Below are 26813 nucleotides of genomic sequence, written 5' to 3'. Positions count from 1 at the left end.
AACCGACTTAACCTCCTCATCCTTTGTATACCATTCCAGCAGCGTTCCTAAGTTTCTTTGGTCTGGCTCTGCCTATAGAATGGCAAGATAATAGTCACCTAACATGTAAAGGAAAGTGGCCCTTAGTCTCCGAGTGGATGAAAGGAGATGGACGAGGCACCAGAATGGGGTTATTGTTGCCAGGCCATTACTTCATAGGAAGTTTGCTGTGTGAGGCAAAGCAAGTGCGTTCTGAACAGCTGAGCTCTTGTGTCCCTATGAACTGACTTGACTTCCACTTCCCAGCCGGGGCCACCTCCCCGCCCCCAATCCCCGGCCCACGCTGCATAACAACGGAGGGATTGTGTGAGACAAATATCACCAACAATGGCTCCCATTTCAGAAGGACCTCCGTCTGGCCTCATGCCGTCACCTCAGCTTCTGGGAATGAGCCTGTCACTAGTTTGGACAGGTGGAAAGCGCCCGGTTAGCATTCTCCCAACTGCCTTTGGTCTCCACGACTTGGACCAGAGATGGAGAACCTAGGGCAATCCAGTGGGTGTTGAACTCCAACGCCCATCAGCCCCAGACAGCAAATGTCAGAGGTAACAGGATCTGGAGTACAACGACCTCTGGAATACTACATGTGCTGAGGAATTCCAAGCAGGGTTAAAGGCTGTATGATTAAATGATTATTGAACAGTTGCAACAGGGTGTTCCCCTCACAAACAGGAAAGGAGGAGGACTCAGAACCAAGGTGTGCCTGTCCTTATATAGACATTTTAAATTGCCTTCCCTGGAGCTCAAGACCACCCCCAGAAACATCATACATACATCACAGAAAAGGGGGTCTACAACAGCAATTCGAATGTTGTTGTTTTTCCTGTCTGTCAGGTTATCTGATGTCTTATCTGATTGCCTTTTCTGGTCGTCTGGCCATTCCTTTGAGATGTTGATTTCCCAATTCCTGAGACAATGGGAAGTTTCCTTGACCCCCTCCCTCCTTGAAGAGAAAACATTTGGTCAGTTTGGGAGTCAAAATGGTTTCAGGGCGGTCTTCCTGTGCTGCTCCAGACATGTCGTCCACATATCCATGTACATGCCTGGCCAGCACATTTATGAACACACACACACACACACACACACACACACACACACACACTTGTTGTTGTTGTTTAGTGTCCGACTCTTCATGACCCCGTGGACCAGAGCACGCCAGGCACTCCTATCTTCTACTGCCTCCCACAGTTTGGTCAAACTCATGCTGGTAGCTTCAAGAACATTGCCCAACCATCTTGTCCTCTGTTGTCCCCTTCTCCTTGTGCCCTCCATCTTTCCCAACATCAGGGTCTTTTCCAGGGAGTCTTCTCTTCTCATGAGGTGGCCAAAGTCTTGGAGCCTCAGCTTCAGGATCTGTCCTTCCAGTGAGCACTCAGGGCTGATTTCCTTCAGAATGGAGAGGTTTGATCTTCTTGCAGTCCATGGGACTCTCAAGAGTCTCCACCAGCACCATAATTCAAGTGCATCCATTCTTCAGCGATCAGCCTTCTTTATGGTCCAGCTCTGACTTCCATTCATCACTGCTGGGAAAACCATAGCTTTAACGATACGGACCATTGTCGGCAAGGTGATGTCTCTGCTTTTTAAGATGCTGTCTAGGTTTGTCATTGCTTTTCTCCCAAGAAGCAGGCGTCTTTTAATTTTGTGACTGCTGTCACCATCTGCAGTGATACATATGACCTTGAATTTTTTATTTCAACAGAATGCTTGACTAGATGACTTTTTGACCACACCCTTTCTTATGGTCTTATGTCTCCATTTTAGAGATGGAGCACTGAGGCTGGAGATAGAATGGGTGGCTTAAAAAGCCACACAGCATGTACATGAGCAAGGATTTCAACCAAAACTAGTGTCTCGGGCCTGTGTCCAAAATGCTCCCTACTGAATCACATCAGTGCTGGGGGGAAAAAAACAACCACAAAACCCCCCTCCATTGTCCTTGATAGCCCTTGGATCTGACTCCAAGGTGACCAGCTGGTGAGATGACTCCAGATTCCATTGCGATGGGTAATGTGTTTTAACATGACATCATCAGCTTCCATCCAAGATCACAAGGGAAGCTGAACAGAGACGACTAAGATGTTTCGGATGCTTTCCAAATTTATCCTTGCATCTGGGACCAAGAAGCCTTCAATATTTGAAGATGGAAAGGGATTGGACTTGGCACGGGGCTTTTCAGGGAAGCTGATGTGTTAAATATCGGATTGCAGGCAGCAATCATTTAGCACTTGAGTCTGTCAAATTATATAACCCCAAATGTAGAAAACGTTCATCTGGGTGGACGTTTTTGACTTTGGGCTCTTTCATTGCAGGCGCCTTGAAAATATTATCATTATCATTATTTTTATTTCTATACCCCTTTATATTTTTAAGAGAAGAAAAATCTCAAAGCAGTTTGCAACCTACCTTAAAAGATCAAAACAAAGCATTACAGAAGAAAATCGAATTTACATTTAAAGCAACATGATTAACAGGGGACTGAAAATATTACCTTAAACATTTCAAAACAAGGCATTGCTAAAGGAGGTCAAATATAAAATACACATTTATTTATTTTTTTAAAATGTATTTTTTATTAAAGATTTTCTTGATTTACAAATGTATGTGCAATGTCTCTCTCTCATATTTTTCCCCCCATGTAACATTTTTTTTTTTTTTTACAAATCGATTTCATTTGTTGAGACATTAGGAAAAATAGGGGGAAAGATGAGTGGGGGTGGGGTCGGGTGGTGATGTTTCTAGTATACTTAATATATGTGGGGTTTTGTGTCAGCGTCGCTTGTGCAGGTTCTTTGCTGTTCACTTGTGTTCCTTTGGTGGTGAGAGAGGTTGGGGTTGGCCGAGGGTGTGGCTGTTCATTTGTGGTTGGCTGTGGTGGTCTTTGTTTTCATGTGTGAGTGGGGTGGGTGGGTGTTTTGGATCAGGTTAGCCATATTGATTTGTATGCTGTTGGTGGATTAATGTCATTGTCTTGTTGGGCTGTGATGTGATAAAGGGGAGCCATACTAGGGTGAAGGCATCTTCTTCTATTTGTCCCTGTGTCAGTTTCAGTTTATCGGTTAATTTTTCTAGTAGGGCTGTTTCCCATATTATTTGGTACCATTGGTCCATGCTTACTCCTGACAGGTCTCTCCAGTGTCTGGTTATGATGTTTCTGGCTGCTGAGAGTAGTAAAATACACATTTATAACAGCATCATTAGCAAGAGAATAAAACATTATATTAAACAAAAACATGCCAAAGATTCCAGAAACAGTCAATGTGGCTGACGAGCCAATTAAGTTGAGAAGACTCCAGTGAGGCAGATGATTGCACATCAGTTAGTAGGGACACTTAGAAAGGTGCCACATAAAATACTCATTACACAGTTGTAAGAAATTGATATTTTAGTGTGGTGGCATCCAAACTTTGGAACTCCCTGCCTATTGACACCAGACCAGGCAGTCTTTTCTAATTTAGGCAACTCTCTTCAGACACACAGATGTTGATGCCCTTTTAATCTCTTTTACTGTTGATTTTAATCATAGAATTATAGAGTTGAAATGGATCCTAAGGATCATCTAGACCAACCCCCTGCAGTGAAGGAATATGTAGCTGTCCCATATGCAGATCAAACCTGCAACCATCATTTTTTTTAAAAAAAAGTTTTAAAACTGTTTTTTTTTACTGATACTTTTGATATTTCCTGTAAACCACTCAGAGGTTTTACTATAATCAATTGCATGTGAATATTGTAAATAACTAAATAAATACATAAATGGTATCCAGGAACAAAGCAAATTACCGTATTTTTTGCTCTATAAGACTCACTTTTCCCCTCCTAAAAAGTAAGGGGAAATGTGTGTGCGTCTTATGGAGTGAATGCAGGCTGTGCAGCTATCCCAGAAGCCAGAACAGCAAGAGGGATTGCTGCTTTCACTGCGCAGTGATCCCTCTTGCTGTTCTGGCTTCTGAGATTCAGAATTTTTTTTTCTTGTTTTCCTCCTCCAAAAACTAGGTGCGTCTTGTGGTCTGGTGCGTCTTATAGAGCGAAAAATACGGTACCTCATACTGGGCCAGACAATTGGTCCATTTAGCTCAGTTTTGTCTCCAGGGTTTCCTCTGGTGGGATTTGAACCCAGAACCCTCTTCACGCAAAGCCGCTGCTCTGTCACTGAGCTACAGCCCTTCTAAATGAACTGCCCTGCTAGTGCAAGGACATTTAGATGCTGCTCAATGGGACTTTCCTGCCCCTCCTCCTTCTGCCACAGATCCGTTCTGGAGGGCCCCGCTACCCGTGGAGAAGATTCAGGGGTTGTATGGGAAGAAAAGAGGGAGGGTATGGGACTACAGAAGTATTAAAAGTATCTTTTTAATGGGGGGGGGGATCCAGATAAATCTGGAATCCTGGGAATCTAATTGCAGCATTGGAGATGTTTTGGTTCCGAGAAAAGGCAAATAGGGAGCCATGACATAGGTTAATTAAAATATCCATGGCATGTAGAAAGTGCACAGTTAAAGTAGGGATTTTTTTTTGCAAAGCACCAATCGTACTGTGAATCAGGAAAGGCTCACTAAAGTACACTAGTGGCCAAATTTGCGGAAACTTTTTGGGGAAAGTGTGTTTCCGGGGTTTGATGGCTCAACACCACTTTTATTTTTAGTAACGCCATAAAATTATGTATCAATGGAATGACATTTTAATGAATAATGTAATGCAACCAAGTTTGTTCAATTACCTATATTCTATCAAAAGTTATAGCCAAATAACCACAAAAAAGGAAGCACGACTTGCTTACAGTAATGTGTTTTGTCTGTGACTGCACATTCACGCATGCATGTAATCTCTTGATATTTCGGTAATTGTTCTTCTTATTAATTAAATTTGCAGACAATGCCCTTCGTCTGTAGATCTCAGGGCAGCTCACAAAGTAGAATCAATCCATTGAAATAATAATAATAAAAAACCAGTTGTAAACTGTTGCACAGTGCATGTATACGTTGCTATATCTAGTGTAAATATACATCCAGGTTGCGTCTCTCGTTTCAGACCAAAGATGCCCTCTTCACTATTCTCCAGGATTTAAGGCCTGAGGATCACTTCAATATTATTGGCTTCTCCAATCGAATCAAAGTCTGGCAACAAGACCAGCTCGTGCCTGTGACTCTCAACAACATAAGAGATGCCAAGATCTACATCCATAACATGTCACCTACTGGAGGTACTCCTGGTGTCAGGGGGGTGGGGTTGTGCTTTTTCAGTGAGCCTGCAACTTCATTTATGGCACAACACACAAAGGAAGGCTGCACCAGCGGAATAAATTCCATATTGTTATTATTACTAAATAATAATCCTTTCTGCGACAGAGGCGCCCTACACTTTGACTACACTTATGATCCAAATAGATCTATCCATTCTGAAGTAAACCTCTCCATTCTGAAGGAAATCAGCCCTGAGTGCTCACTGGAAGGACAGATCCTGAAGCTGGGGCTCCAAGACTTTGGCCACCTCATGAGAAGAGAAGACTCCCTGGAAAAGACCCTGATGTTGGGAAGGATTGAGGGCACAAGGAGAAGGGGGCGACAGAGGATGAGATGGTTGGACAGTGTTCTCGAAGCTACCAGCATGAGTTTGACCAAACTGCGGGAGGCAGTGGCGTGCTCTGGTCCATGGGGTCACGAAGAGTCGGACATGACTAAACAACTAAACAACAACAACAACATGATCCAAAAGGGACACGGGTGGTGCTGTGGGTTAAACCACAGAGCCTAGGACTTGCCGATCAGAAGGTTGGCGGTTCGAATCCCCACGACGGGGTAAGCTCCTGTTGCTCGATCCCAGCTCCTGCCAACCTAGCAGTTCGAAAGCACGTCAAAGTGCAAGTAGATAAATAGGTACTGCTCTGGCGGGAAGGTAAACGGCGCTTCCGTGCGCTGCTCTGGTTCCCCAGAAGCGGCTTAGTCATGCTGGCCACATGATCCAGAAGCTGTACGCCGGCTCCCTCAGCCAGTAAAGCAAGATGAGTGCTGCAACCCCAGAGTCGTCCGCGACTGGACCTAGTGGTCAGGGGTCCCTTTACCTTATGATCCAAAAGTTCAGCAGGTGCAGCTTTCTTCCAGAGCCGCATCTCTAGGCTGAGAAAAGCTATACCTGTTGGATATCTGCCTTTCGAGCAGATCTTATAGGCACAGAGACAAGGTACTGGAACTTGGAAGCAAAGGAGGGGTTGCCTCCTCCTACAAGAGGATAAAGCAACCCAAATGTGTTGGCCTGTCTCCTCTCCATCTCCAAATCCAGGTTCTGTGAACACAAGACCACCATGACTAGTGGCTATGGATAGTCCTCCATGAATTTGTCTTAATTCCCCTTTGTGAAAATCCACATGTCATACAGAGACAAGTGAAAATGAATGTTGCCTTCTCCTGGAACGCTAGGAGAAGCCTCACAGTCCTCCAAAAAAGAGACATTGTTACGAGCCTCTAGGTATTGGCTCATCACAGGAGGGAATAATTTTTGGCGTGTACCATGCAGAGCTGTGAAGCCAAGGGGTAGGGTGGAATCAACTTGGTTGTTGACACACGCATACTGAAAGAATTAGCTTTCTCGCCCAGTGGGACATTTCCAAAGAACCTTAGGTAGCTTTAGTCCAACCGTGGAACAGCAAACTCAGCACTGATGTACTTTATGTTAATATTTTGTTTAAAGGGGAAAAAATAGATTGATAGAAGGAGATTTCACTGGAAGACTAGAACCAAGTTTGGGGCAAGCACTCTTTGGTGAGAGAACTCCAGCAGAGTTTTAAAATCATAAAACATGCAGCAAAGTAAAGCATGAAAATATAGGCTGTTAGAACAGAGCTTTCCAAACTTTTCATGTTGGTTAGACATTTTTGTCTAAATAAAAATAAAAATTTTGTGACACAGTAGTTCAGTTTTACTAGTGGACCGAAGGTTAAACGAATCCCTTTCCAGCCCTGGGACGAGTGTGTGGACCATTCGCAAAACACAGCTATACACTGCAGCAGACACACGGCAGTCATGACACATAGTTTGGAAAGCTCTGTGTTAGACCTTTAAAATATTGCCTTTTAAGTTGCTTCAAAAACTACCCACTTACCACATGTTGGGTAAGTTAAAAATGGTTTACTTACAAAGGCTTCAAAGGTCAGATTCATGTGTTTTTCCATACAGCAGCAAGAAAACACAGGCAGTATCAGTGGCGGAGGAAGGGGCTGAGCAACTAACTCCCTATTCCCCGTGCCCCAAAAGGTTAATTCTGCTGTGTCTTCCTAGGTACAAACATAAATGGGGCCCTTCAAATCAGCACGCAGATCCTCAATGACTACATCACCCAGAACGACATCGAAGCTCGGAGCGTCTCCTTGATCATCTTCCTGACGGACGGACGGCCAACGGTTGGAGAGACGCAGTCCGCCAAGATCGTCAGCAACACCAAAGCGGCCATCCGCAACAGGTTCTGCCTCTTCACCATCGGCATCGGCAACGACGTGGACTACCAACTATTGGAGAGGCTGGCGCTGGAGAATTGCGGGATGACGCGGCGGATACAGGAAGACGAGGATGCTGCTGCGCAGCTGAAAGGGTGAGTGGAGAAAACGCAACCAGTTTTCGCCGTGGCTGTTTGGATGTTCTGCTTGCTGGGCGCAAATCCAGCTGTGGACTTCGGTGGGACCTGGGGCACTGTCACGAAGCAGTTTGTTGTGGACTCCTTGCTGCTCGTAGCGACGTAGGAAGTTGCAAAGTCGGACCGTTCGTCAGCTTATTTTTTATTTTTGTTTTTATTTAAATTAAGTACATATACGTATCCATATTGGGACCTGGGTGGCGCTGTGGATTAAACCACAGAGCCTAGGACTTGCTGATCAGAAGGTCGGCGGTTCGAATCCCCACGACAGGGTGAGCTCCCGTTGTTCGGTCCCTGCTCCTGCCAGCCTAGCAGTTCAAAAGCACGTCAAAGTGCAAGTAGATAAATAGGTACCACTCCGGCGGGAAGGTAAACGGCATTTCCGTGCGCTGCTCTTGTTCGCCAGAAGCGGCTTAGTCATGCTGGTCACATGACCCGGAAGCTGTATGCTGGCCAATAAAGCGAGATGAGCGCCACAACCCCAGAGTCGATCAAGACTAGACCTAATGGTCAGGGGTCCCTTTACCTTTACATATCCATATTACATATACAAACAAAATAGAAGAAAGAAAGAAAGAAAGAAAGAAAGAAAGAAAGAAAGAAAGAAAGAAAGAAAGAAAGAAAGAAAATATAAAGAAAAGAAATGCTAAAAGAAAAATACTCTCAGATACACATCGTATATAAGGAGTACTAGCCATCTTATGGTCCTCTCCTATTTTAGTAATATATCCTTTTGCTACTTCTGGCTCGACTCCCTGATTTATATATTGACTTCCCTCCACCCCTAAATGGTCCCTAATAATACATAATTCCAGTTATCTGTTTTTAGTTAGTAAGTCTGTGGAGAAACATTCTGGTTTCCTGTGGGGTTAATAATACTAATAATAATAACAACAACAACAGCAATAATAATAATTTATTATTTCTGCCCCGCCCTTCTGGCTGGGTTTCCCCAGCCATTCTGGACGGCTTCCAACAGAAGGTTAAAAATACATTAATCTACACTATTTTTTATTTTATTTTTTAATAATATTTTTTAATTAATTTTCAGTTACAACAATCCAATAGCAATGCCTCATTATAACAATGCCAAATAATAATAGCAATCACTGAGATGCCAAATTATACAATCTAAGTGCCCCCCACCCCCGTGCTAGAATTAATGGTTTGATGATTTACTTTATTTCTGCGTTCCAAACTCTTATAAATTTCAATTACGCTCCAGTCAAGATACCAATCCCTTATATCGCAACTGCAGTTTTAACGACTTCCATTCGTATCAACACATTAAATGATTTGTACACCTACAGAGGTGAAGCATTCAAACTCACTCCTTCCTGTGTGTGGCAATTATTCTGTCCGTAATATTTCTTCCTGTCCCCATAGAATATTATGTCTGTCTTTTGCCAGTTCTTGCTGGGCTAGTGTCCCATTGTTGTTTCAGAAGTTCTCCATTCCTCTGTCCCTGCTTCATTGTTTTGCAACTTTAGCAGCAGCTGCAAAAGTCGCACTGTCTCCATAAAAACCCTGTTTTCGCCATCTCTCTCTCTCAGCTTGGAAGCAAGCTGTCAAACTTCAAATTACTTCCGCAGGGGAGTTTGCTGTGGACTTTGTGCTGCTCGTAGGGACATAGGTAGTTGGCAAGTCAGACCACTGGTCTGTAATAAACTAAAATCTGCCCTGATTCCCTTATGGGGGACACAAGTGTTATTATAGAGTCCTTTGCAGATTCTCCATCAGTCGGAGAAAATAACAGAGGCCAACCAGAGAATATTGAGAAGCAAAGCAGCTAGTAAGCCTGATCCTTATTGAACTGTTGCAACAGGGCGCTCCCCTCACTGGCGGGCTTTCAAATTGCTAGGTTGGCAGGAGCTGGGACAGAGCTCACCCCATCACGGGGATTCGAACCGCTGACCTTCTGATCGGCAAGCCCGAGAAGCTCAATGGTTTAGACCACAGTGCTGCACAAGTTGGAAATCTGATGCAGGGCTATTATATTTGTTATCTGCTGTAAGGACACCTGTCTGCTTCCACTATGCTCTGCTTATATATCAGTAATGTCGCCCCTTGGATGCACTTCTCAATAACAAACTGTACCTACGCAGATTCTATGACGAGATCGGGACACCTCTCCTTTCCGACATCCGGATCGATTACCCTACAGACAGCGTGGAGCAAGTGACCCAGAACCTCTTCCCCAACTACTTCAATGGGTCTGAAATTGTCATTGCCGGGAAGCTCTTCAACAAGACAGCCGACCGCTTACATGTGGAGGTGACAGCCAGCAACAGCGACAAGTATGTCCTTCTGAAAACGGACGTGGCCGTAGACCTCTCTGGCAAAAACCACATTGGACTGGTCTCCGGAGGTGCCGAAGACCCCACAGATGATCAGAACTACGTCGAACGGACTTGGAGCTACCTCACCATCAAGGAGCTGATGACCTCCTGGCTGAAGAGTGACAACAGTGAGGAGAAGGAGACCTTGAGGGAGAGAGCTGAGAAGCTGGCCCTCGCATACAATTTCGTCACCCCCTTCACCACGCTGAAGATGAAGGAGCTTGCGAGCCAGGCGGACCTCCCAAAGGAGGTTTACACCGGCCCATCAACTGAAGGAGTTGGGGAGATCGTGCAGGGACTTCAAGGTCACCGGGCACCATCAGGTAAGCATGAGGCGCATTTTCTTATGTTCTGAGCCCCAAGAATGGTGTGCAGGTATTATGTCAAACGATGTGGGAATGCAATGTTTCTGTCACCATGCAGTTTAGTTGTGGTCTTGGTTTGAAGAAGAAGAAGAAGAGTTTGGATTTGATATCCCGCTTTTCACTCCCCTTCCGGAGTCTCAAAGCGGCTAAGATTCTCCTTTCCCTTCCTCCCCCACAACAAACACTCTGTGAGGTGAGTGGGGCTGAGAGACTTCAGAGAAGTGTGACTGGCCCAAGGTCACCCAGCAGCTGCATGTGGAGGAGCGGGGAAGCGAACCCGGTTCACCAGATTACGACACTACCGTTCTTAACCACTACACCACACTGGCTCTTCTCACACTGGTTCTTCAAGTTTTGGGCTTTATGTAGCCTATTAATGTACAAGGAGAAGGTTTCAGCAGGCTGGGGGATCCCAAGGCTTGCAGAAGTTAGGGAAATATATGGTGGGGGCAGAGGCCCCAAAACAGCCCCAGGAAGGCTGAGTGGCCATGGAAATCAGACCGATCATTGGGTGGGGGGACCAGAAAACTCGATGGCAGGGGGAATGAAATGGAGAACTGTGGAGCAGGCAATGTCATTTAAACCCCACATAAACGGATTAATTTAAGTTGAGCCACAACTACCGTATTGGCCCAAATATAAGCCACACCCAAATATGAGCCGTACCTTTAAAATTCAAGGGGGGGGGAAAGGAAAGAAGATAATACAGTGGTACCTCGGGTTATGTTACTTTTGGGTAATGCAATTCTGAGTTACAAATGCAGCAAACCCAGAAGTGTATACTTCTGGGTATTGCCGCACACGCATGCGCAGAAGCAGTCAGCATGCTTCACACGTGCACAGAAGTACTCTATCACACATGCGCAAAAGCGGCGCCTCCAGATGCAGACTTTTCGGAGTAAGTGCGGACCCCAGGAATGAATTAAGTTCATATACGGAGGGTTCACTGTACCCGAATATAAGCTGTTCCCTTAATATTCTGCAGGCACTCACACTCGTTCCGTTTTACCATATGTCTGTTTCAGCATCAATATCGTAAAAGCCAATTTTTGTAAGGTCGCGAATTTAAGTCGCACTTGAACTTTTCAAGGTCAGAATTTGGTAAAAAAAGTGAAGCTTATATTCAGGCCAATACGGTAAAAGGTAAAGGTACCCCTGCCCGTACGGGCCAGTCTTGACAGACTCTGGGGTTGTGCGCCCATCTCACTTAAGAGGCCAGGGGCCAGCGCTGTCCGGAGACACTTCCGGGTCACGTGGCCAGCGTGACATCGCTGCTCTGGCAAGCCAGAGCTGCACACGGAAACGCCGTTTACCTTCCCGCTGGTAAGCGGTCCCTATTTATCTATTTGCACCCGGAGGTGCTTTCGAACTGCTAGGTTGGCAGGCGCTGGGACCGAGCAGCGGGAGCGCACCCCGCCGCAGGGATTCGAACCGCCGACCTTTCGATCGGCAAGTCCTAGGCGCTGAGGCTTTAACCCACAGCGCCACCTGCGTCCCATGGCCAATACGGTATACTGTTGCAATTCCATTTTTACTACCATTGAAGCTTGAAAGGACAAAGGAAAAACAGCATACAGAAATAAGCACCAAATATTAAGCATTTTATTAAAACACAGAAATTAAAGAAGAGAAGGGGAAAGGAGGGAAACTTCAGATCGTTGTGATACTTGCATTGCAGTAAGTTGGACTAGATGGCTCTTTGAGTCAACTCTACAATTCTGTGATATTCTTTGGACAAAAGGGAACCTTAAATTACAGTATGAAATAGCCATGTTATTGCTTATCATGTTTGTTTTCTCCTCCCTGTTTTCTCCTGGCTATCTAGGGCCTGTTGTTGCAAAGCCAGCGAAACAAAAAGTTGAAGTCACTAAAACATCAGGTAAGTCCCCTAGCGAGGCAGGTCGTTCCCGTTCAGCATATTCTCTTAACTTAGCACAAACTTTCTGGAAGTATCTTAACAGTTTCCTCCAAAAGGCGTTGGTACACTGAGCAAGCAGGACTCTTTTGAGCGCAGGAGAATATTACCAAGAAGGCCTTGGATCTCGTCACCATTCATGAGACCTCAGACAAGTTGGGTTGTTGTTGTTTTGGCATTTAGGCATTTCCGACTCTTCGTGACCCCTTGGACCAGAGCACACTAGGCACTCCTGTCTTCCACTGCCTCCCACAGATTGGTCAAACTCATGCTGGTATCTTCGGGAACACTGTCCAACCATCTCGTCCTCTGTCGTCCCCTTCTCCTTGTGCCAATATCAGGGTCTTTTCCAGGGAGTCTTCTCTTCTCATGAGGTGGCCAAAGTATTGGAGCTTCAGCTTCACGATCTGTTCTTCCAGTGAGCACTCAGGGCTGATTTCCTTAAGAATGGATGCGTTTGATCTTCTTGCAGTCCATGGGACCCTCAAGAGTCTCCCTCCAGCACCAGAATTCAAAAGCATCCATTCTTTGGCGATCAGCCTTCTTTATTGTCCAGCTCTCACTTCCATACATCACTACTGGGAAAACCATAGCTTTAACTATACGGACCTTTGTTGGCAAGGTGATGTCTCTGCTTTTTAAGATGCTGTCTAGGTTTGTCATTGCTTTCCTCCCAAGAAGCAGGCGTCTTTTAATTTCGTGACTCCTGTCACCATCTGCAGTGATCATGGAGCCCAAGAAAGTAAAATCTCTCACTGCCTCCATTTATTCCAAGTTGGGTTGGGAGCACCTTAAACCGTGACCCATCATCTGCTAGTCTCAAGGAATGTAGTGTGACATGGAAGAGCTGTTCCCATATGTTGATGGCGGATTGGGCCACCAGTTTTGACCCAGAAGTGAACACAACTTGGATTTCACTTCCGTGGCAGCAAAACAATTCAATAACTGAAGTGCTTTCCTTTTGTTGGATGTTTTGAGCTTTGTGTAGAAATGTCACAATGGGGTTGTTCAACGTTACATGTGCAAGAGTAGCATGAGCCTCATATGTATAAATCTAAATCAAATAAGTGTTGGAAATGGAAAGAAGGTTCTTTTTATCATATGTGGTGGTCTTGTAGTAAGGTTAATGTTTACTGGGAAATGATATATAATGAAATGAAAAGGATGTTTAAAATAACCTTTGTAGAAAACAAACACTAGAAGCTTTTCTTTTGGGAATTATAGGGACAGAACTACCTAAAATGTATAGAAATTTATTCATGAATGCTACTACAGCGGCGAGAATGTTACTTGCCCATAAGTAGAAAGGAGCAGAAGTCCCAGCAAAGGAGGAATGGATACAGAAGCTTATGGAATTTGCAGAAATGGCGAAACTTACCGGAAGAATAAGAAATCAAGACAACAAACTTTTTATAAAAGAATGGAAATAGTTTATTGAATATTTACAGATAAATTGTAAACAGATAAGGACATTGGCAAGATTATTGTAATAACCTGCAGTTTTATAGTGGGTTTATATTTAAAGTAGATGAATAAATGAGGAAATTAAGATAATTTGGATATGCAGACGATATTAAAAATAAATTTAAGGAACTGTAGAAAAAGGGTGAAGGAAATCAAGTTTAGAAATGTCAAAATGATTGTAAAATCAGTGAAATGTATCCATCTGAAAAGCATAAATATTTTTTTTTAAGGGGTGTGGATTGAGCCTCAACTCTTCACCCCGTTTCTGCTAAATGCCCAATGACCTCCTCCTGCCTATCCTGCTTCAAGACAAACCATAGTTTGTTTCTTTGTTTCATCCAAAACATGGCAGACTATGGTTTGTCCACACAACCAAGATTGGAAGCTAGAGTGAGCTTGAGGCTCGTTCAAAGATGCATCAGACAAAACCCACAAAAACATCTGCCCCAATAAATTGTAGTCTTTGAAGGCATCTCAAATCCATTTCCCTACATTCAACAGTAGTCCATTGTGGATGGTCTTCTTTGGAGTCTTAACTATAGTCTAGTTTGTTTTTCCTTTTAGGAAAACCTTGCCCCCAAAGCTACAAAATGTTCGTGGTGGTGCTGGTGATGGAGGAGAGAAGCAAGAAGTCTCTCCTCAAATGGGGTAGCATTTTTGTTTGGTGCTGTGTGTGGGTGGGAGCCTTAAAGTCTGCGACTCCGCATTATTCTTATTTAATTCTTGTCTTTCCAGCGGATGGGGACCCTCATTTTGTCGTCGATTTCCCCTTGAGCAAGCTAACGGTCTGCTTCAACATTGACGGGGAACCAGGAGACATCCTCAGATTGGTTTCCGACCATAAGAACTCTGGTATGTTGGAAGAAGAAATAAATGTTTACTTTCTGTATTAGCAGAGCTAGATTAAAGGTACCCCTGACAGTTAAGTCAAGTCACGGACGACTCTGGGGTTGCGGCCCTCATCTCGCTTTACTGGCCAAGGGAGCCAGCGTACAGCATCCAGGTCATGTGGCCAGCATGACTAAGCCGCTTCTGGCAAACCAGAGCAGCGCACAGAAATGCCATTTACCTTCCCGCTGGAGCGGTATCTATTAATCTACTTGCACTTTGACGTGCTTTCGAACTGCTAGGTTGGCAGGAGCAGGGACTGAGCAACGGCAGCTCACCCCGTTGCAGGGATTCGAACTGCCAACCTTCTGATCGGCAAGCGCTAGGCTCTGTGGTTTAACCCACAGCGCCACCCGCACTACTTAAAGGGTGACTTAAGCAAGTTTGCCTTTAAACTGAGCCAGTCACAATCCCACTCCACAGAATGCATACTAACTGTGCAGTACAGAGAATCACTAGTACTGGGTCCCAGCTAGCATTATTTCAGAGCTAGAATTATACAAATTCTTCCTCTTCTGGGAAGGTTCTAAGAAATCCCCCTTCTCACCTCTCAGCCAACAGTTGGTTGATGGCAATGTAGGCCCATAGCTTTTCAGTGAATTTTGAGTCTGCATGATTATCTTTGCTCAGGAACTCATCCAGTTTAGACCACAGTGCCACCCGCGTCCCTTTGTTGTTGTTTAGTCGTTTAGTCGTGTCCGACTCTTCGTGACACCATGGACCAGAGCACGCCAGGCACTTCTGTCTTCAAGGTAAAGGACCCCTGACCATTAGGTTCAGTCGTGGCCAACTCTGGGGTTGCGGCGCTCATCTCGCTTTATAGGCCAAGGGAGCCGGCGTACAGCTTCTGGGTCATGTGGCCAGCATGACTAAGCTGCTTCTGGCGAACCAGAGTAACGCACGGAAATGCCGTTTACCTTCCTGCTGGAGCGGTACGAATTTATCTACTTGCACTTTGACGTGCTTTCGAACTGCTAAGTTGGCAGGAGCAGGGACCAAGCAACGGGAGCTCACCCCATCGCAGGGATTCGAACTGCCAACCTTCTCATCAGCAAGTCTTAGGCTCTGTGGTTTAACCCAGTAGAGCTAGATTAGCAGCGTGCAAAAAAAGTCTGTCGTTCTCCTTATCCTTTAGCAGTGGCTCCATTCGTTTAAAAGTGATTGGGGAGGAAGCACTGGGTCTCTTGAGTTGCCCCCCGACCCCAAAGAGAGATGCCTCCTCACACTGCCCCACAGGGGCCTGGGAAGCACCTCCTAGCCAGCCCCAGAGGCACCATTAGCCTGGGGAGCTTGTAGTTAGGGCTGCTGCAACAGCTGTGCTGGGAGGCAGAGATGCTAAAGGGCATCAGAGGAAGGAGGGAAGGAAAGAGGAACAGAGGCCAGTGTTGCCCAAGGCATCCCTGACCACCATTCATGGCACACCCCAGGCAGGGTGCCATGTCACACTGGTTCAAAACCACTGCTCTCACCCACACTGGGGCCTTGTGCTGAACAACAGGCAAGGAATGGAAATCAAAATAACAATGAATACTAACTGCTATCCGTGCCATACAGTGTCAAATGCCAGGAGCCTCCAAAGAACATGTTACACCAGAGTTTTGTGGAGTTCCATGACTGGACCTCCCTATAATTTCCTTCTCCAAAATGCAGAGGGAATTATCTGGATTGGGGCCGAATGACCTGATAAAGGCAACCATGTTGTCATCATTGAACATAGCTGTCAACTTTCCCCTTTTCTTGCGAGGAATCCTATTCGGAATAAGGGGGGGGGAGGAAAACATTGACAGCTATGCCATTGAATGTCTGTATGGATTTGGACCCTGGTGTCCCCCGTCCCCCCAATTCCTTTGGTACAGTTTGCCTCCAGAAGCAGATTAAATCAAGGCGATGGGAGCTCTTGAGTTAAAATGTTTCCGTCCTAATGGTTTTAGAGGTCTTGAGCTTCTGATCTGGCCTGGAATTCCTAAGCAGCTGTGATTTGTAAGAGGATTATTTATATGGCAGCAAAGTTCTTGACCAGCCAGGGCGTTGGGGGGGTGTGACCACGAGAATGAGGAAGACAAGGCAACCATAGTTTTACAAAAGAGAAGGAAAACAAGACCTTTAAGAGGAATCTATCTCATGACCCCTACCTTGTTCCACTCACTCCATAATTCAGTGTTCCAATTTTTCCTTCGAAAGGTCGGCGGTTCGAATCCCTGCGGCGGGGTGCACTCCCGCTGCTCGGTCCCAGCGCCTGCCAACCTAGCAGTTCGAAAGCACCTCCGGGTGCAAGTAGATAAATAGGGACCGCTTACCAGCGGGAAGGTAAACGGCGTTTCCGTGTGCGGCTCTGGCTCGCCAGAGCAGCGATGTCACGCTGGCCACGTGACCCGGAAGTGTCTCCGGACAGCGCTGGCCCCTGGCCTCTTGAGTGAGATGGGGCACAACCCCAGAGTCTGTCAAGACTGGCCCGTACGGGCAGAGGTACCTTTACCTTTACCTTTAATTTTTCCATTTATGCATACTTTCCCCAAGTATGTGCTTTTCTTTTAGGAAGAACTTTCTGCAAATATCCATTTTGATCGATACTTGCCCAAAGTCCATAGCCAATGTAAGTTTCTTTTTGTAATACACCAGAATAAAAGAAATGCTTTTAACAATCTAACCTAAAAAGGAACGAAAAGCAAAAAGAAGAAAAGAGGGAAAGTGGGATGGGGGTGGGGGTGAGAGGGGAAAAAAAAGAGAGAAATAATAAAATAAAATAAAATAAAATAAAATAAAATAAAATAAAATAAAATAAAATAAAATAAAATAAAATAAAATAAAATGATTTTTGGTTCTCTGTCCTGCGGCTAAATATACTATTCATTCATTAACATCCAACTGTTCTATTTTTTTATAAACCAATATTTTGTCAGTCTTCAAATCCAGGTATTACAAGTTCATTTTCCCTTCCATGCAGAAAGTCTATAAGAAGTTTAAATATTAGGAAGAACTATTCAATAGTGAAACGGACTCCATTGGAAGATGGTGGACACTCCTTCGTTGGAGGTTTTCAAGCAGAGGTTGGATGGCCATCTGCCATGGATTCTTTAGTTGAGATTCCTGCATTGCAAGGGGTTGGAAGAGACTATATTTGGGGTCCCTTCCAACTCTGAAATGTTATGCTCCTCAAAAATAAAAGTGTGTCTCAGAAATCCAGTTCGTGTTGCAGACTCTACAAAAGCTTGTCTTTCCTGAACGTTCCTCTTGGCTCAGCATCCAAACCATTGCCTTTCTTCCTTGCCCTTTAAGGTGTGACCGTGAATGGCCAGCTGGTGGGAGCCCCTGCCCCTCGGAGAGGCCACAAGAAGCAAAGAACCTACTTCAGAAGCATCACAATTCTCAGCAACAAACCAGAAAGGTCCTACCTGGAGGTCACTCCCACGAAGGTCATCATGGATGATGGGAAGAGGCTCATCCTGCCTTGCGACCGCAGCGCCACAATAGCAAGCAGGAACCTCGAGGTGTCCATTGCAGCCCGTTCCAACGTCACCGTGGCCATAAGGGGCACTGTCAGTTTCGTTGTCCTGATCCACCACTACAAGAACCCCGCTCCCTACCAAAAGGATCATCTGGGCTTCTACATCTCCAACAGCCAAGGCCTTTCCCCAAGCTCCCATGGGCTGATCGGTAAGAGGGAAACACTCTGAGAACGTAGGGCGCCAGGCCATGGAGCCTAAATTAGATCGGATGCTCTAGCTTCTCCCAGCATCCTCTCCAAGAATTAGGGACAGGGAACTTCAAACTGGGAAGCAGAAGATCCCAATTGTGCAAGAATGAGTTGGTACAATGCCTATCCTAGGACCTAGGACCCTTGTACCTATGGGACTGCCTCTCCTGGTATGCCCCACGGAGGACCTTAAGGTCCATAAATAGCAACACCCTAGTGGTCCCGGGCCCTAAGGAAGTTAGATTAGCCTCAACCAGAGCACAGGGCCTTCTCAACACTGGCTCCAGCCTGGTGGAACGCTCTGTCTCATGAGACCAGGGACCTGTGGGATCTGATTTCTTTCTGCAGGGCCAGTAAGACAGAGTGGTTCTGCCTGGCCTTTGGCTTGGAATCAATTTGATTCCCTCCCCCTCTTTCTTTTTTCCTTTCTCCTCCTGTGATGAGGCTGCATTTTAATGTTTTAATGTTGTATTTTAATCTTGTTTTTAAGTTGTATTCATTCAACTTGTTTTTATTATTGGTTGTTAGCCGCCCTGAGCCCGACCTTGGCTGGGGAGGGTGGGGTATAAATAAAATTTATTATTGTTGTTATTATCCTTTTAAGAGTGAGGCAAATGGTGGACTTCCGGTTTGCTGCGGAGGCAGTGGCGGCACGCTCCGTGTTGTCTGCTTAAAGGACGGCACGTTTCTGGCGGCTAGAGCTTTGGGGGTGAGCCCCAGGGCTAGGCACCCCCAAAAAAAACTCCCCATGGAGGAGTGGGGATCTTAGGGGTCCAGCAGAGCGTGTGAACTCACCCTCCTGTGCCCCCCCGGCTGCCGTTTTTGCGCTTTTAAGAATGAGGCAAATAGGGAGCTGCAACAAAATGTTGCAGTGTAGAAGAGTTTGGATTTGATATCCCGCTTTATCACTACCCGAAGGAGTCTCAAAGCGGCTAAAATTCTCCTTTCCCTTCCTCCCCCACAACAAACACTCTGTGAGGTGAGTGGGGCTGAGAGACTTCAAAGAAGTGTGACTGGCCCAAGGTCACCCAGCAGCTGCATGTGGAGGAGCGGAGACGCGAACCCGGTTCCCCAGATTACGAGTCTACCGCTCTTAACCACTACACCACACTGGCTCTCACAGTGTCTACACAGTGTAGAATGCTTCTGTACAGGGTTATTGCTCCTCCTTCTCTTCTCTTCCCTCCCCTGTTCTCTCCCTATTCCCACCCCCATCCCCCAAGTTAGCATTTAGTGGCCACTGAGCATGGGAGCTATGCCTCTCTAGGATTCCCCCCGCCCAAAGATCTTTGGAATTCTTGCAATCCTTGGGGTTCCACCAAGCCACACTTTTGCAGCAGAGGGCTAGTGTTTTGGCTACTTAAGGGGTGAGAGAGCATCCTTCTTTTATTTATTACATTACATTACATTACATTATCAATATTCATGTTTTTGGAATATATCCCAGCTATAAAGAATCCTGTGTCAGTGGTGGTTGGGTGATAGACCCTTGACTCTTTGTGCATCTAAAAACTAATCACGCTATAGTTTTTATAGAAGAGGTAGCAGGACTTAGTGAGAAGGAAGAGGCTGTGGCAGATAGCAGTCCAGAATCAAAGGCAGACGCAAGAGAGGAGGGGGCCCGAGAGGCAGAGACGAGTCAAATTGTGCTGGTCCTGAGGGTTAACCGTATGGCGAGGTCCGAGTCCAGTCCGAGGTCGAGGGTGCGGTATGGAGGCTGTCTGTCAAAGCTGAAGTGGGATCCAAGGCAGGGAGTCGGGTGAGGTCAGGAACTCTGGCAGAAGAGCATGACAGGGTACAGGCAGGAACAGGCTACCAACAATGTTGCTCCCGCAACCTGGGACTGGTGCTGACTGGCTTTTATCTGCCCCGAGGCATAGGGCAGCCCCGGTCCACAGGTGACTCGTCTCTCCTGGCCTGGAGGCAAGCACTCCTCCTGCGGGAACTTAGTTCCCTCCACCTTTCTGCCCTGAGCCTCTGCAGCTCAGGAGAGGCTGGAGGGTTACCGGACCCAGAGGCAACCTTAGCTTCCTCTGACGGGGCTGAAAGTGGAGCAGGCAATGGGGCCTCCACCCCCTCAGGAGCCCGAGCAGACTCAGCTGATGCCTGCACCTGAGGATCCAGCACAGGTGAGGACCCTTCAGGCTCAAGCCCCAGCCCCGGCTCACTCCTGTGCAGGCTGGGATTCCTCAGGTTCAGCCTCCAAGTCTGAATCCCAGGCCATCACACAAATTTGTGAAGAAGCCGAGGTGTCTCCTCCTGCTGCTATGACTAGCTCCACCACCTCTGGTCTCCCAGGACCAGAAGAGGTATGAAGAGGGAGGAAGAGAGACGGGCATGCTGGGGGAGTCTCAAATTGCCTAGGAAGGGGGAGGAGGACAACTGGGGGAAGGCGAGGACCTTCAGTCCCAACTGTGTCATAGGTGCAAGATCTACTGAGACAAACTGCTGTGTTCAGTAGGACTGCCCCCCTGAGTCGACTTGTTTCCTTGAATAAAGAGTTAACTTGACAGACGCCGTGTGATTTATTGCTCCCCCTCTGTTCTAAGGGGAGAATGAGTCACATGGCAGGAGCCACCACAGTGAAGGCCCTGCTATGAGTGGCTGCAAGATGTCGTATCTGTATTCATGCCTCTGACAAGCTCTCCCTTTCTTCCTACACAGGCCAGTTCTTACACCAAGACGTTAAGCTCACTACCCAAGAGCCTCTTGGGGAGAAACACCAAATGTCCAGTGGGAACCTAACAAAAATCATGGACATAAATGCTGGAAACGCATTAGAGCTGAAAGGGCGCTTGATTCCCGTTGTATGGAAGCAGAGGAAGATCTACAATGGCGAACAGGAAGTGGACTGCTGGTTTGCCAAGAACAACGCAGAGAAACTGATTGACGGGGCCTATAAGGATTACTTGGCTTCTCACCCTTTTGACACAGGGACTAGCTCCTTGACGGAAAACCAACTCTGAGGAGAAAAAGAACCCCACTTGCTTTTTTACACAAAGGAAGCCATCCGGTCCCGAGGCGATTCCTGCACTTTGACAGTGTTTTGTAAAGCCAAAGAAATCAAGATTTGTTTCGAAAGGAATTCCATTTATACAAGACAGCTGCCTGCTCTCTGGTTCACTAAAGGACATTTTCCCGAGTGACTGTAATAAGGTCTAATGTGGACTTTTTAAAAAAGAAAAGAATAAAAGATTGCGCATATTGTTCACGGTGCCCGTAATACAGGAAATAGCTTACAGAATGTGGGCTATTTCATTTGAATGAACAATTTTAAAAGTGCCTATTTTTTACCTCCACAGTTCTGGTGCTACATTTTCATTGAGTCTGAAAGGTCACAAACCAGCCCAAATGAAGCGCTTTTAATAGATCCCATTGATTTCATCAAGCAAGGTTAATTTCTCCCTTGAGATCAATGGGATTTAAATGCCCTTCGCTTCAATTGAATCATGCCTATCACAACCAATCAGCTTCTCTCTGGTGGGGACAGTATCTTCCTGTGTTTGCATGCAAAAGGTTCCCAGTCCAATCCCCGGCCATGTCCGGATATGACTGGGAATGTCTCCCTGTCTGAAACCCTGGAGGGTTGCTGCCAGTCTGTGTAAGCACTACTGAGCTAGGTGGACCAATGGTCTGACTTACTATAAGGCAGTTTTCCATGTTTTAGTTAAGAATAAGAATGCAAGTCCATGCACAGCTCAATTTACACCATCGTCGTCGTCTTCTTCTTTGGCGATCACTCGTAGCCGAGTAAGATTGTCTTCCATAAACACGGTTTTCACAGTGAGTCCGTAAGTGACTGTGGAGGCCAATTCTGGATACACATGTCCTTCCACAGTAGGGACATTCATGTAAATGCAGGCAACAGAAAGCTCCTTCCAAGTGCCTCCTTTGTCTCAGAACAGAACAACATTTTTGGTAGCGTGGTTTCCAAATCTGTTGCCCTCCAATTACTAACTTTCTTGTGAAAAGAGGCTTCTATTTTCCTGCCTCGTTCCTCAGGGCACTTTAGATTTTTTTCCCACATGGTGCTTTGAATTTATCTTATTATTTATCTTATTATAAACCCCCTACTTCAGTGCTGTGCAGCCTCCCTGGCTGCCTGAACGTGTTGATCTGTGAACGCTCCAGGGGAGGAGTTACCTCTTGCTGTGTTCCCCTAAGCCAGGCATCCCAAAACTCGGCCCTCCAGATGTTTTGGGACTACAACTCCCATCATCCCTAGCTAACAGGACTGGTCTTCAGGGATGATGGGAATTGTAGTCCCAAAACATTTGGAGGGCTGAGTTTGGGGATGCCTGCCCTAGGTGGGCAGCTGGGGAGACTGAAGAATGCAGACCACTGATGGGATGATTTGCAGAATGAAACAATGGTACACTCACAAAAAAAATCACCCACCTGAAAATGATGGTAAACCCAATACTACCCCTGCCCATGATAATCCCACTGGATTTGATAATTCTGTAGTGCAATTTCTTTTATCATTAATTGAGGAAGATTTTTGTTGTTAAAAGAAAAAAAAGGTGGGAGACTAGATTTAGGAAAGTGTTTGTGTAATATCCTTACAAATCCCTTTGTGAGGTCTGTCAATATATTAATTCAATTTTACTGAGGCTAAAAAAGGAATTGTAGCCCCAGACTACACATTGAGCTGACTGCATCTCGACATTCCACGTTGCAATCTATTGTCTGATTGTGCAGTGCGCAGACCTCTGAAGATCTGACATGCTATGTATCCACAGGTCCAATTGAAACCAGCACTTAGCCTCCAGTCCTCCTTGGAAAACAGACTCACCCCGGTGACATGTGAATAATAAAGGAAAGGGTGTCTCTGACAATGTGCAGAGTGCTTTGCTTTGTTTTGTTTCTTCATTGGGTTATCACAGGTGCTCAGACTGGGGGGCCAGATTTCCCAGTTCATTTTTCAGATAAGCTTGAGTGTAGGTAGCCCCTCTGCTGGAAAAATTAAAACTGGGTGGACCCTAACTTGGGGGGAAGTCCACGATCCAATCAGTGACAGAGCAACAGAAGTATAGTGTCCCAATCAAGGTAATAGGTAAAGGGTAAAGGGACCCCTGACCATTAGGTCCAGTCGTGACCGACTCTGGGGTTGCGGCGCTCATCTCACTTTATTGGCCAAGGGAGCCGGCATACAGCTTCCGGGTCATGTGGCCAGCATGACTAAGCCGCAGCACACGGAAACGCCGTTTACCTTCCCACTGGAGCAGTACCTATTTATCTACTTGCACTTTGACGTGCTTTCGAACTGCTAGGTTGGCAGGAGCAGGGACCGAGCAACAGGAGGTCACCCCGTCGCGGGGATTCGAACTGCCGACCTTCTGATTGGCAAGTCGTAGGCTCTGTGGTTTAACCCACAACGCCACCCTTTTAATCAAGGTAATAGTCCCACTCTATTCTGCTTTGGTCAGACCCTACCTGGAATACTGTGTGCAGTTCTCAGTGCTGCAATTTAAGAAGGGTATTGACAAGCTAGAACATGTGCAGAGGAGGGTGACCAAGATGATCAAGGGTCTGGAAGCCAAGTTTTATGAGGAACGGTTGAGGAAGTTTAGCCTGGATAAGAGGAGACCGAGAGGAGAAATGAGAGCGTTGAGGATGCTTGCCAGAGAAAGGAATGCACATGGCAGATAGTTAAGTATTTATTGTCAAAGACTACACAGTCGCTTCGACAGCTCTGGATATCACAAGGGCTCTGCTCTATGGAGCAGTTGCAGCAACAGGGGGCCACTCCCCTCCACCAGCCTATGTACCTTCCACCAACAGGGAAACATCCTCTGCTCCTCCCTTTTCACTTCCCTCCTGGTTCTGTGAGACAGTGGTGCAGGAGAGAGTGGTCTGGCCTGCCCCTCCCTCCTCTTCTTCCAAGCCACCCTGTGCTCCAACCTCCACCTCTGAGTCTTGCCTCCTGGCACAGACAGAGTTGTTGTTGTTGTTTAGTTGTTTAGTCATGTCCGACTCTTTGTGACCCCATGGACCAGAGCACGCCAGGCACTCCTGTCTTCCACTGCCTCCCGCAGTTTGGTCAAACTCATGCTGGTAGCTTCGAGAACACTGTCCAACCATCTTCTCCTCTGTCATCCCCTTCTCCTTGTGCCCTCCATCTTTCCCAACATCAGGGTCTTTTCCAGGGAGTCTTCTCTTCTCATGAGGGGGCCAAAGTACTAGAGCCTCCGCTTCCAGTGAGCACTCAGGGCTGATTTCCTTCAGAATCCGTAGGTTTGATCTTCTTGCAGTCCATGGGACTCTCAAGAGTCTCCTCCAGCACCAGAATTCAAAAGCATCCATTCTTCAGCGATCAGCCTTCTTGATGGTCCAGCTCTCACTTCCATACATCACTACTGGGAAAACCATAGCAGACAGAGTAGAATGGGGCAAAATTTGGTCCGTTCTAATATTAACGTGCATTTACCAAATTCACAGCTTTTGGGGAACTGAACCGCAACTCTCCTCTGAAATTTGCAATTCCTTGGATTTTGTTGCGCGCCTCTCCAAATGAAAGATTCAGATGCTAGGTGATGTTTTGCACACACCAAAAGGGTACCTTGGGATAAATGGGGATGCTTATATTTCCACACAGCTCAGGGGTGAGCCTAGCGCACTCCGTTAGAGCATGTTAAAAAGCACCCAGTACAGTCACAGGTAACAGGGAGACCTTGAGTAGCCTCTGCCAATCAATGTTAGCAAAGCTCCACAAACCAATATATCAGTCTCCCACCGCAGCCACCTGGTATCCTCCAGAGGTTTTGGACTTCAGCTCCCATCAGCCCCGGCCAACATGGCCCATAGTCAAGGATGCTGGGAACTGTAGTCCAACCAATGACCTAGTAGAAAGAAGCTTACCTTGTTTAGGGTCTGTGGCTCTGCGGATCTATGTTGGCTGAAATCCCATAGCAGTTACCAGCACAATGATACCTCTAGCTATGAACTTAATTTGTTCCGGAGTTCCGTTCTTAACTTGTTCTTAACTAGAGGCGTGCTTTTGATAATGGGGCCTCTTGCTGCTGCTGCACCGCTGGCACACAATTTCTGTTCTCATCCTGGGGCAAAGTTCTCAACTCGAGGTAACTCTTCCAGGTTAGCAGAGTTTGTAACCTGAAGCGTTTGTAACTTGAGGCATTTGTAACTCAAGGTACCACTGTATATCCTCTGCTGTCTTCAGAAATGACCAACCCTGCATGACCAGCTAGAAACCCCAAATTGGGGAAACTGTATTGCTCTGTAAGAGAGCATCCGATAGATTCTTAGGAACTCATTTAGTAGGGCAAAGGTATTAAGCTTCCCATTACAGTGATACCTTGGTTCTCAAACTTAATTCCTTCTGGAAGTCCATTCCAAAACCAAAGTGTTCCAAAACCAAGGTGCGCTTGCCCATAAAAGCAATGCAAAACGGATTAATCCATTCCAGACTTTTAAAAACAACTCCTAAAACAGCAATTTACTATCTAACAAGACCATTGATCCATAAAATGAAAGCAATAAACAATGAACTGCAGTCACACAATCAATAAATCAGGAGCTGAACTGGGTTCCACAGAGTCACAAGAATGAAACAAAAGCTGCAAAAACAAAAAGGCAAAATAAATAGCAAAAACAGAGAGACCTCAGCATAGCACTCAGAACAGAAGTGTGGCACTCATTTGGTAGTGTGGCACTCAAAATGGAGAATGTTCAGCTTCTGAAAAAGGTTCGCAAACCGGAACACTTACTTCCGGGTTTGCAATATTGGGGTTCCAAGTTGTTTGACTACTAAGCCGTTCGAGAACCAAGGTACCACTGTACTGCAATGTGCTTCCTTCCACAGTGGTGCCTCAAATCCAAAGGCTCCCAGTGAAGGAAGTCTAGGTCATAGAATTGTAGAGTCAGAAGGGACCACTAGGACCTTTTGCCTAACATGGGGCTCAAACCCCCAACCCTGAGATTAAGAGTCTCATGCTTTACCAACTGAGCTATCCCAGAGCTTCCAGGTCACACCAACCTTCTTTGACTCAAGGCTTTTCAGCGCCCTTGACCTTCCCTGGGGCTGGGAACATGTTTTTACAGATGCGAGGGCTTGTTTTCTTCCCTGTGCCAGGCCCCTTGGGGAGAAAAAGCTGGAAACTGGGCCAAAATACGAAGGATGACAGCAGTAGGCTGGGGAAAGAATGTGTTTGTTCCTTCCTAGGAGTCAACAGAAGCAGCACAAAACTCGGAGAAGCTGTGCTATTAAAGAAGTGGGGAGGAGGTTAGGAATGGGCTGACTCTGTTTGCAGGATGCATTCTTGTTCTGAGTGCCTTCTCTGTGAGGGGCATATCCCAAAATATACCATAAATGCCAAGCGCTGGCAGCTAACATAACTGCTTGGTGCATGCTTCATTAGCACGGTGGGCATAATTTTTAATTTATTCAAAGCATGGAAGAAGATGAAGGTGCCTTGCTTTCCCCCATGACTTCTCCTATGCTGGTGCAGAAGTCACAGAATGCGCAT

The 26813-nt window shown here is 46.2% G+C and overlaps 1 protein-coding gene across 1 annotated transcript in view; it reads left to right on the top strand.

The window, feature by feature from the left end:
* Window positions 1–23165, top strand: part of ITIH5 (inter-alpha-trypsin inhibitor heavy chain 5) — a 73926-nt gene extending 50761 nt beyond the window's left edge. The window contains exons 8-14 of the mRNA XM_083700117.1: window positions 5068–5239; window positions 7311–7620; window positions 9768–10324; window positions 12192–12245; window positions 14481–14597; window positions 17910–18287; window positions 20992–23165. Coding sequence (XP_083556243.1) covers window positions 5068–5239; window positions 7311–7620; window positions 9768–10324; window positions 12192–12245; window positions 14481–14597; window positions 17910–18287; window positions 20992–21293 — 1890 coding nt within the window. The 3' untranslated portion in view covers window positions 21294–23165. The remainder of the gene's footprint in view (window positions 1–5067; window positions 5240–7310; window positions 7621–9767; window positions 10325–12191; window positions 12246–14480; window positions 14598–17909; window positions 18288–20991) is intronic.
* Window positions 23166–26813: the final 3648 nt, after the last annotated feature.

Source organism: Podarcis gaigeae (assembly GCF_964106915.1).
Source record: "Podarcis gaigeae genome assembly, chromosome: 10".
Lineage (NCBI taxonomy): Eukaryota > Metazoa > Chordata > Lepidosauria > Squamata > Lacertidae > Podarcis > Podarcis gaigeae.
Note: the sequence above shows the minus strand (reverse complement) of the source record. Positions and strands in the feature narration are given on the sequence as shown.